General features: G+C 34.2%; 1 protein-coding gene across 2 annotated transcripts in view; it reads right to left on the bottom strand.

Annotated features, from left to right (window-relative positions):
- The window catches only part of LOC108361257 (splicing factor 3B subunit 2-like), a 96,879-nt gene that overhangs the window by 7,846 nt on the left and 76,719 nt on the right, over positions 1-12,314 (bottom strand). The window contains exon 5 of one of the 2 annotated variants that reach the window (XM_017613837.1): positions 9,079-11,640. The exons of the other annotated variant lie outside the window; for it this stretch is intronic. Coding sequence (XP_017469326.1) covers positions 10,045-11,640 — 1,596 coding nt within the window. The 3' untranslated portion in view covers positions 9,079-10,044. Of the gene's footprint in view, positions 1-9,078; positions 11,641-12,314 lie in introns of those variants that run through there. 2 annotated transcript variants of the gene reach the window in all.

Here is a 12,314-nt window from a genome sequence, read left to right as displayed (position 1 = left end):
CCCGAATTTTTGCGCGGAAATTTCCAAAAAATATCGCCAAATTGGCGCGAAATCGCCAAATCTGGACACTCTGGTAAGCATTGATCTAATGCGATCCATAGCCCTCACTCGGCTGGACCGCTCCTCTCTCAGATTAGTAGCCGGGGTAATCACCGGACAATACCTGGCACACACGGAGAGAGGTTAGGATACACCACGCACGATTTTTATCGCAGTTGCTGAGACGAGGAAGAGGTGGAGAGCATCGAACATTATCTCTGGCATTGTCCGGCAAACACGCGCAACCAATTCTTCAACAAGTACTTTCTTTCGGCGAACGTCCTCGACTTTTTGCGCTATATAAAACGCACTCAGTGGTTCAATTACTATGGTGGGGAAAGAAACAAATGGCTTCGCCCAGTGGCACCACAACAGGCTTTTCAAACCTAAGTGTGCTTCGTGCTCCGCGCGGGGCAGCCACTCTAACCTAACCTAACATTCAGCCTCATTGCGAGTGTCGTGTCGAATGCAAGTCGTAATTCGAGAGTCGAGTCGTATCGAAAATCACATGTTATTGCCTAATATTTCGACTCGACTAGCGTGTTAAAAAGTAAAGACTTGGCAGCACTGGATAGTTTTCGGCAATTCTAGTCTTCTACTTATTTCACCACGACAGTGGGCAATGCCAATGCTGTGGAGTAGTGCAATTTAGTCTAATTTACGACTTACTCCATGATGGCTGATTGTATTCTTGGCTCCAAGTGCGTTTGGGAGTTTAGAAGTTATTATGTCGGACTTCAGAGCCAGTAGTCCGAGCTTCTCTCCGATTTGTGGCGGGAGCCTTGATTTTATCACACAAGAGGGAGAGACCTATATTATTTTTACGAGAAGCTGTTTTTTCATGGCTGAATATACTCGAACTTGACTGCCGAGGGGCGACCATTGTTAGAAAATAATTTTTTTTTTTTATATTTTTTACATATTTCGTGGATGTGTCTCTTCTAAAGCACTCTCTGCCGCATGAATCTCCGCTTGAAAGATAGTGGGATGGCTAACCACTGGTATAGATTTTTTGAAGTTCGGCCCGTCATTTTGTAAATAAGTCAGAAAAAAAGCTCGGGATCCTGGAGCTGTAATCCTTGGATTTCGGGACATGGAAAATAGTCCGAGATTCTGGATCCCGGGATTGAATCTCCTAGTACATACTATCTTTGTATTACATACTGAACGTGTATGTTGTTATAACACACACTTGGCCCTTTGAGACGTCTTAATATTGATACTGACCTTCTTGAACGTTGAGATTAATTTTCGACGACTTCCGTAAAAGAAAAAAACAAACAATTATTTCTATTTATTTTATTATATTTATTATTCTCCTTTAAGAATGTAACAATTTCGCAGTTTCCAATGTTGTATGTAAGTATATTTTACCTAAAACCTAAACTCTCTTTATTTAATAAATATAAATTCTATACACAAATAGCGATATGGCATTAGCTTATTGTATGTATGTATGTATGTATGTATTAAACGCAATAGCTTTTACAAATGAATGAACTTAAATTCATATGATGATGATTACAAACTTAAAACCTACCAAATAAAATACTTACATATGTATGTATGTGTAAGTATTTAAAACTTTCAAGTTATGCATATTTAAGTAAAGAAGAAATAATCTAATTTATATGTAGATGCAACATCAATTTTTAATAAAAATTGTTGTCCAACAATTATTTTTTTCGCTTAATAAAAATGAAATTAAATTTAAAAACTAATTATGTGTCAAGTGAATGAAATACATATGAAGTATGTATGTATTTTAGAGATTATAACCTCTCTAGGATTAAATGAAATAATGAATTTAAGGAACTAACAAATAGTAAGAAGGATTTCCTGTGGCATACGTATACATTTATGTATGTAGTAAACTAATGCCAAATTTCCACTGGGCATTTAAATGACAACAAATTTGAGCCATTTAAACAATCCCATCTTTGTCATTAAAATTTTTGTTATTGAATGCCCAGTGGAAATTCGGCATAAGCACAACAAATAGAATGAAATAAACAAATCTGTGTCATGATACAAATCAATACATATACAGTGTTGGTCAAAACATGTGGAACTGAAAGAAATATTTAACGAAGGCTGACCAATAACAGCTTTTAAGGAAGAAACTGTGCTTTTTTAATTAAGTTTGATAGCTCAGTGGTGAAAGCGTATGCAAATGTGGCCAAATGGTTAGATTTTTTCAAAAAAATTTAATTTTCATCGTAGGTAAACTTTGGAAAGATTAAGAAAAAGACCTGTCTTTATGGAACATATTAAACTCTTTTCACCACTTCGTTTTTTTACGAAATTGGTAACCGGTACTAAGAATTCAGATTTTTCGAAATTGGTAACCGGTACAAAATAAAAAATTGTCATGACCGCTCCGCTTTTCTCAAAATTTTTGGACGGCAATAAAAACCCGGGTTCTTAGAAGTTGGTAACCGGTAAAAAAACGACTTAATTTTTGAAATAACCCTGAAATAATTCTTGTAGGAGTAAAGTTTCAACAAATCACGACCACTTATATTTTTCTACGCTTGCCCCTTTTTTGCGCCAGTGCGCTAAAAACAGCAATGAGCCACCTTAGTATTCTTAAAAAAAAAGCTATAGAACCAGTATTTCTCAAATTAGCTATTGATAAGGTAAATATAGAACTGTAGAAACATAGATGTAGTTCTATATGTTTTGACCACCACTGTACATTAGGGTGCATCAATCCTCATAAAATATCGGCAATGTTTTTGAATTCGAAAAACCTCAACTTTATTCGGTGGTGCACTCTAAAATACAGTGACTCAAACAAGTGTTCACGTGTTGGTTTTTTTAATATTCACAATGTCTTTCATGTTAATTTTTATACCCGAGCGCACTTGTGCACAAGGGTATTATAACTTTGTTCACATAACGGTTGTTTGTAACAGGCAAAACGAATCGAGATAGATATAGACAAATGTATACATAAATGATCAGAATGAAAANGGGTATTTAATGTTCGGCTCCGCCCGAACTTAGACTTTCTTACTTGTTTTAGTTATTTTTCTATAAAAATATTGTCCCAGCTTTAACTAAAACCAAATAAATCAATGTTTCAAACTTTAAACAAAATTTAGGAGAATCCAAAAAAATTTCGTCAAAATTTCGAAATTTTTAATGTGAATCATTAGAAAATTGTTGGGTCAGTTTATAGCTCAATTACAATTTTAGTCCAATGAAGTGCAATTTTAAAGCAAGGCTACAAAATCGCGTTATTATTTTTTTTTTTGCTGACGGATTTTTGCACTCTTTTTCATATAAACATGAATTTCTTATGTAATAAAATGCAAAAGACCGCTCGCAACAAAATTTCAAAAAATCAGCAGTTTTTATGAATTGCGTTGTTATATATAAAAAAAAAACTGCACAAGCGGTCACCAAGAAAAAGATATCAAAAATCAACGCGATTTTTTAGCCGTTTGAAACCTGCACCTCCCTGGACTAAAATTGTATGGACTGCATACTAAAAATGTACCAAAGATTCAGATTAAAAAGTTTGAAATCTCGATGAAAATTGGTTGAGTTTTTCTAAATTTTGTATGCAGTTTCACACTCTGATTTATATGGGTTTGGTTAAAGCTCGGACAATTTTTTTTTTTTTAAATAACACACAAAAAATTTAAAAACATTGTGGATAATTAAAAAAAAAACACATGTTTCAGCCACTGTAAATACTTATGTACATATGTACATCAAAAATTTTTGGGGAAAATAGATTTTTAACAAAATCATAGGATTAAATCAAAAGAAGCCAATTTGTATAGACATTTTCGACTTGAAATACTAAATCGTTCATAAACTAGAAATGTTCTAACATTTTAAAAATAGAGGTTTGCGAAAAAATTTTTTCGGCCATATGTAATATCAAAATTAGGATTCATGAAGAAAGTATACACACATGCCTATGCCAAAGTCTCGTTGAAACGGATACTATCGATTTTGTGTCTAAACAGCCTTCAAAAATTCATCATTTCTGTTTTATATGCAGCGCTATACATACATATGTACTACACACACAGGTACATATTTGTATGTACGAGTACTTATACGTTGCTTAACTCTTAAAAATAACAAATATTTAGCCAGGCAATCTATGTGCTTCGCATTTAAACTTCCAAAAGTGTAATACATAACGCTACCTAAAGGTAAAAAAGGTGTCAAGTCCACGTTTTTTTCAAAATTTTTGTTTTTGATGCAGACGGACAGATAATGCAAAACTACATCGATTTTTCGTCTCTCCTGAACAATTTCAAAAAATTGACGTGGCACCTTTTCACCTTTGGGTAACGGTAATAAGTATTTTCTTATTAACAATTTTTTGTTCTCAACGATTGATTATTACAACAATTTAGTCTAATTCATTTTATAAATATAGAAAATACAGTTATTAATTTTTACGCCAGTACATGCACTAGATATAACAATATTTTACAAATAATGAAAAAATGCATGTACTTACTTACATATGTACATATATGCAATTTAAACACGTTCGCTACAAAAATAAAATGTGAATAAAAAATTTGTTCTACTTTTTGTTTTAAATTTACGTTAGGTCAGAAAGCATTTCGCAAGCGTTTAAATAATAAAGTTTTACATTTCGTCAGATAAACGCATTTTGCATAACTTTTTTTTTCGAAATTAACAATTTTCAGAATTTATGTACATATGTACATACATTGGTTGTTGACATTTCAATATTATGAAAGCCTTCTTCATTTGACGCACGCAGTTCGCCGTAGCTTCTCTCCACTTCTCTTTCTTCCTCAATCACTCTGACTGATTACATATGTACACATGTATGCATGTAGTTTTTTCTTTGCCTTCGTAGATTGTTGTTTTCTTTTTTTTTCGTAGTGTCGGTGTCTTAACTAAAAACTAAATTAAAAATTAAATCATATTGAATTATTTTAAATTAACAGGTTAAATAAAATAGTACCAAAACGAAAAAAAAAATTCTTAACAGAACATCGATAGGCAAGCACATGTTGGCGTATTTTGATGATAATAATAATGAAAAATTAATAAGTAGAAGCGTTTGTTGATGATTGCGTAGATTATATAATAAAGATATAATTCAAATTAATCGGTAGCAAAGCAATTCGCATAAGCTTTGTTATTAAAACAGAGTTTAATTAAAACAATGCAATTAATAATACGAGTACATGTTGAATGAAAAGTTTAAGTAAAGTGAAAAACACAAAAGCAAACAAATTCCACTAGTCGAAATATATTTAAAAAAAAATTAAAAACTTTATATGTATGTATACATGTATGTATGTAAAACCTTAAACTTTGTCAGAGGCTATGAACATATAGTTCAACATACTACTTTTTATACAATTTCTACGGCTGTAAAAACGCTTTGCTAACAATTTTGATGACAAAGTTGGGACTAAAAATATTCGTGTTCCACAAAATGCCAAATTTCAAAAAGGCATCTAAATGCCGAAACTTTTTGCCGTTTAAAAAAATATATTTGGAAACAGCTTTACTAAAGTTTTGAATGCCATTTCACAATATTTTGAATGAAAAACTTTGTATATAAAAATTTTGCCATTTCTATCCCCAGGGAATACCGCCATACCATGATACAAAAAAGAAGGTAGTTTCATTTAATGACATTCGTTGTTGTTGTTAACCATTTGACTTGTAATAAAATTATGACATTTCATTAAATTCATGCTACCTGATGACGAGCAGTAATATTTTTTTTAAGCAGAAGATTTCATCAGTCCACTCAAAGGTGTCGAATATGATGAACCTCAAAAAGGGGGCGGTCTGCGCAAGCCGAATTCAAGTTTTTGGCATAGGTACATTGGAAATTTTCAATTCGAAATTTGTTGAAGTTAATGGTGATACGGCAACCACAAAGCCTAATTTTTTGCGAAAGCTGACGAGAAATTTAAAAGTAAATTTTCACGAATTTCATGTGATCAAATATTCCCAAATTAATAAAGCAAAACAAAAATAATTTTTCCCAATTTGTTTTTGTTTTGCATGTTAAGTTATGAGAACAATTATTCACATGGAATTGGCGATTATAAAAAGATTTATTTGGAAAGAGCATTCTTTAGAATTAACAACAATTTCAATGAAGTCTCCTTTGAAATTACATATTTTATATATTTTTAATAAAAAAAGGTGCGAACCACGTAAGAAAAAAAATTACCAAGCACTGATAATGATTTTTGATTTGAAATATTATTAAATTGGTATAAATGTGGGAAAGAAGATACTTCGATTTATTGTTTTAATATTATCAAAGTGGCAAGGCCGTTGAGAATACTCACAATTTATGAAACTTCAAAAAATTGTATTATCCGTCAAAAGTTGTTTATTGAAACTACCTTCTTTTTTGTATCATGCGCCATACTAGTTTTTAATTGGCACACAGTTTTTTTTTTCAATTTAAATGCCTAGTAAAAGTTTGACATTACACTGGATTCGCATAACATTCGTCATTAAAAATATCTATGTTATGACTTTAATCAAAAATACTCTTATACTAATGCTGAGATTCCACAGGGCATTAATTGACAACATTTTTAATGACAAGGTCAGGCATTCAAAATAGTCGTTCAGCCTTATCAAAAGTATCATATTCGCCCGAAATCGTTAATTTTTCTCTTTTCGCTTATGTGTATTCACTATGGGCGAACGAAAGAATTTCGGGTAAATTTGTTTTCACGAGGAACTCTGGATAATACCGATTATGTTTCCATATGACATTTTTTAAATGGCATACATTGTTCTGCTATTTCAATGCCTACTGGAAGCTCGGCATAAGTCAACTTATGGCGGGAAACGGAGATGCAGGTGCGCGGACGAGGAATCAGTTTGAAACAAGATCTGGCAGGTGCGGAATTCAAGAATAAAAACTCTTTTAAGATTGCCGCCTCAACAAGATGAGCTACAGGCCAGTACAGCTTTACTCTGTTCTTGCCATCGAAAGCTGTTTATTTTAATATTACGCTTGCAGGGGTTTTCGCAAATTTTTTACCAGCTGCTTTTTTTTTTAAGTAAATTTCCTTAACACACGAATGCGTATTTAATGGTCTTCAGTTTTAAATTTTTTTTTGATGAAAAATATGCATTTTATTATACTTCAGAAACTAAATATAGAAACAGCCATAAAGGGCTTACACCCCCCTGAAAAATTAAAAATCGAAATTCTTTTCGCTTAAAAATTCGACGTACTCTGAAGATCACTTCAAGGCCCTCCCCATTCCGGAATTCAAAGCACTTCAGCAGTTAAAAGTGAGAATGGTAGAAAGGCCCCGAAAAACGGTAAATATTTTCTTCAATTTTATTGTGGCGTATTAATATTTCTTTTCAATAGTGTTATTGAGCCTTATAGCAAGGTTAAACAAATATATTTGTTAACTTATTTTTCGGCTAGGGTGGTGTAACCCCTTAGTTGTTGCTGCTGAATATAAACATATATTTTTTCCAAACCGCAACTATACCCAGCCCTATTGTGCATCTTGTCAAGCAATGATTACAGTGAGTGTCAAAAGAGTGTTACTTATATATTTATTGTTCTTTGTTTTTAAACAAATTCATTTCCTAGTCCGTATCAGACTTTACGAGTTTATGCCCTATTTTCACCAGCAGCTTAATTGCAGTTAAAAGCTTAGTTAAGTACCGAATATGTAATCCAGATTTGTATAAAAGTTGATATATTAAATAAATAAATATTTGTTTTTTTTTTTTTGGAAATTTTGTGTGATTGATTAGTAAAAACTAAAAAAATTTCGCGGTTTTAACTGGCTAAATGAAGAAGTTTTAAGGTAAAATTAGATAATTACCCAGAAGATAATTTAGCTACTGCCTTAAGTGGAGCTATTTTAAAAGACTTACCCGAGAAGGGCTTCCCTGCATGTCCTCTAGAAGACATTTTTCTATTTACAATTTACGCGAATTTGTAAGTTTAAAATAAATAAATTTTGAAATAAAGGAGCAGCTTCAGAAAAGCCCCTCTAAAAGACCTTCTGAAGTACGTCCTACGAAACCCTTCTGCGAGTGGCGAAAGCAGAAGCCCCAAAATTTGTGCCACTCCATACAAAAAAGAAAGGAGAAATTTTGGTAATTTTTTCGTGAACAAGATTGCGCATTTTCTTCCTTATATAGCAGGCTTTTGCGTGGAATTTTGGTTTTCATCATTTTTGTTGTGTCAAAAGCTAAATTTTTAAATGTAAAAGATAAAGAAAATTATTTAACACGAAACACATTTGGGGTATTCACTGCGGTTAACTACACAATTAGATGATTAAGAAAACATTATTTTTATTTAGTCTCAAAAAATCTTAACCCTTCCGACCCAGGGGTCTAAAGGGGTCACTTTTATGTTTGTGGTTTTATTATACAGGTGTGAATGCAGCTTTTTTTTATAGATATTTGTATTAAAGAAAAAAATGCCAGTTAGTTATAGAAACTATTTATGCAGTGGTTATTTTTCAAATATCCTTTCTATATTAAGGTAACGATAAAAATTTGCTGAATTGTCTGCTCAAAAATAAAAAAAAGAATAGCCTTTGTATCAAAAAAATTGTTAACAGTCTTTTGTTTCTTTTCTCTATTGCTTCCACTCCACACAATGGTAAATAGTTTACTACCGACAATCTCAATACCCATTTTACACGTTTTGGATAGTATAAACATGGCTAAAACTTTACAAGCTTGTTCGAACTTAAATTTTAAGCAAACAACAATTAATTTTAGGTTATGTCAGAATTATCTATTTTTCTGGCAAAAAAAAAATCTCAAAAAATATGTATTTATTTTAAACAATAAAGCACTTACAGCTAATTCCACGAAAGCAATCTAAGTGAAAAATTATTTAAATTTTTTGAATTTTGTATGGAAATTGACAGAAAATAAAAAACCATTTTCCATTTAAATTGCTGGTGAAACCAGCTAATACTCTCATTTTTCTTTTCCATATTTTATTGAAATTAATGTTTGTTATGTTAATTATTTAAAAAACCTTCAAAAATTCGACAAAATTAATTTTAAGTTTTCTTTATCAAATACCAAGCACAAAAAAAAATGACTTTTTGCCACATAAATGGGACCTATTATGCGGTGTCGTATTCATTGGCGTAGCCAGAATGAAATTTATGGGTGGGCTCGACCCCATTAAGCAGGCATTTCAGGGTACTAATTTAATATATATGGGAAAAATTTGAAAGTTAGGGTATTCGATCACCCTCCTGCCTCTACCTGTCTACGTATTATTGTTGGTCGTATTGTTGCATGTAGTGAACAAGATTAAATATGTTTAGTAAACTTGAAAACAGTACCAACTATTTTTTACCACCGTGAGAATTCATAAGTAACTTTTATGGAACCCTGCGAGCCTAGGAAATATATTTTTAGCCGTTTAAAATTTACGATATATAACAATAAGACACTTAAGATATCGAAGTGAATGCCCCAATTGTGAGTATAAACAAAATGTTTTTTTTAGTGTCTCCCTTTGTCTGTGAGTAATTGTATAGTTGTATGTCCTTTGCTGCTTAAGTGGAGGAGTTATGTCTAACGCGAAACATATAATTTTCTTTCTTCAGAGATATATTATAAGACCTTTTCGTTTTTGTACACCGTTGACACCTACAATTCTTTGCTAGACTGGAACTAATTGAGTTAAATCTGTTCTAAAAAGCCAATGTTTATGGTAGTTAATAGGCTATAGCATTTTTTATAAACAAAAATTAAAAAAAAAAATTCATATAATCTACATTCTTCTGACACTCTGACACTGTGTTCGAATTCTCACTTATTATATAGAAGCAATATCAGACTATATTTTTAATATGCAGAAAATTACTTTTGAACTTTGAGTAATGCGCCACTAAAGTGAATTGACCCGTTGAAAGCGCCTGAATTTTCAAAAAATTATAAATTTTATTCAAAGCTGCAAAAAACAACAAAACAAAAAAAGCCTCGCTTCCTCAACACCTCAGTCGTTATCTAAAATACTTTACGAAATATCTTATTGAAGCTACGATTTTTCTTTTTCGTCGATGTAGATGAATTAGAACTGCGGTTGCTATTACTAGCGATGCTACTGCCATTGCTATAACTGCCATTACTATGTACATTACCGTTACCATTGTCCGTGGTATTGGTGCCAGTCGGTGTCGTTGCTGCCGTCGTCGCCGTTGCTCCACTGCTGGCCGCTATGCTCTCGCCCGACGACAATATAGCCTCCTCGAGTATGCGAAATGAATTCTCAGTGCGGCTATTGGGTAACAAAATCTCCGAGAGTGACGATGAATCTAAGCTGTTGGTTGGCGAGGCACGCATGAAGCCACCACTGGCGGATGCCGAGCCACTTAGTGCTTTCGGCTCTGAATTCTTCGAGCGATACCATTCCCAAGAGGTGGATTCATGCGGATGTTTTGCCGATTTCGTGCCACGTAATTTATTGCGACTTTTGCCGAAGGGTGACTTAAAGAAATTGGGTGCTGAGAGACGACTTAGCTTCTTGCCTGACTTTTTGTTATCTGCATTCTGCACCTCTACACCGTCGTCCACCTGATAGCCGGATGGTCCTTCCGGCATGAATTCGTTATATGCCAAATCGGATGTTGGTATAAAATTGTCGAGGTCATCCTCTTCAAGTCGTAGACTCTCGTCATATTCAGCGGCGTTAATCTCCGCCGCCGGTGCGGTACTATTTAAGCCACCACCCATAAACTCATGTGACACAGACGCTTGTCGACGTGGCAGTTGCGTCTTTCGTTTGGATTTGCTGCCACTGCCATTTAACAACGAAGCACGTGGTGGCCGGCCATTTAATCTATCGGAATTCTCCACTAACTCTGTAGCATCGTGCAGCTGCGCTAGATGGCGACGCGCCTGTTGCTGCGCGTGTTCAGTATTTGGCCACGAGTGCTTCTCCCCCTTGCGCCGCATTTTAACATTTTGAGTGCCGGGTGCGTCACTTGTGCAGTGATTGCTGGCGCCAACATTGCTGCTATAACACACGGAGATTTTCCGTTGGCGCTGTGACGTATTCTTCGCTGCATCACCAACGGTTTCAATGGCCTCATAACCAGAGCCATTGCCACTACGTTCCTTAAGTATCATGAGCGCTTCTTCACTGGGACGCCGCAATTTCTCGCCGCTTTGCTGGTTATCCGAGAAGTCTTCAAATGATTTGCGTCGATTTAGTTTTCTCTGCATTGCGGCCACCGCGTTGGCTGTCTTCTTCTTATTCGCCTTGGTGTAAAGCGTCAACACCTCCTTGGTTTCGCGTCGCATCGAACGATAGAAGATAATACTCACCATAAGCACAAGAAATACAAAGGCGCCTACAAAAATTATGACCACAATGCAAGCGTGCACCTGCAGCGACAAATCGTCTAGCTCGTCCTTCAGCTGGGCATTGCGCTGGGCGAGCAGCTGATGTAGCTCGCTTTGTCGACGCGTATGCTCCTCCAGCGTGCGTACCGTTTGCACTGTTTGGGTGAGTGTGAGTTGAAGTTCTTCAACTTGTTTTTTGTAGCGTCGCGATAATTCTTCCAGGTATTGACCGGACAGAGACATATTCCGCTCAAGCGCCTGCAGGATTAGAATAGCAGAAATAACATTATTTAAATGAGTGATAGAATGTTTTTATAAGTATGAGTGTACATATGAGCGTAAAAATATATAGTGCAAAGGCACCTGAAGTTGAACTGACACTGAAAGCAGAAGGATTAAGTGAGCTAAGTGAAAGTGTGTTAGCAGCGCTATTGAACAGTGAAGCGAAAGTAACAAATAAAAGACTTGGTCTCATGAAGCTACTCAATAAGAAGTAATCTTTTTTTTTCTAAGGGTATGTGCGCCTACAACAAACTTTCAAGTAGTCAAAACCAAGTAGAACTCTTGCTGGGAACAGAAACACCGTATGTCCGAAAAAGTGCACATAAAAAGAAAATAAACTTTAACTGTGAATATAAATGTTCAATAGAAAATCTAAAGCAAAATAAATGTTTTTCAAAAAGTGGGAACAGTTTTTTTCTTTATAAAACGCACGATTGCAAATCTGTGCAGTGCACAGTTTTTAGTTAGATTTGAAAAACAGTTATTGCAAGTAAAAATAGTGTATCTGCACCTGAGAACAGTTTATGCTGGGGCATAATTGCTAATTAGGATTGTGAGTCGGAGACTAACAATTAATTTTCAGTGGTTAAATAAAGTTTTAGGTAGAATGGAATTTTCCAAGGTGGGAATAGTTTGATAAATAACTGAAA

Source organism: Rhagoletis zephyria, unplaced genomic scaffold, assembly GCF_001687245.7.
Source record: "Rhagoletis zephyria isolate East Lansing unplaced genomic scaffold, Rhagoletis_zephyria_1.1 Rzeph_scaffold_00725, whole genome shotgun sequence".
Classification (NCBI taxonomy): domain Eukaryota; kingdom Metazoa; phylum Arthropoda; class Insecta; order Diptera; family Tephritidae; genus Rhagoletis; species Rhagoletis zephyria.
The sequence above is the reverse complement of the archived record's forward strand: the minus strand, read 5'-3'. Positions and strand labels throughout refer to the sequence as shown.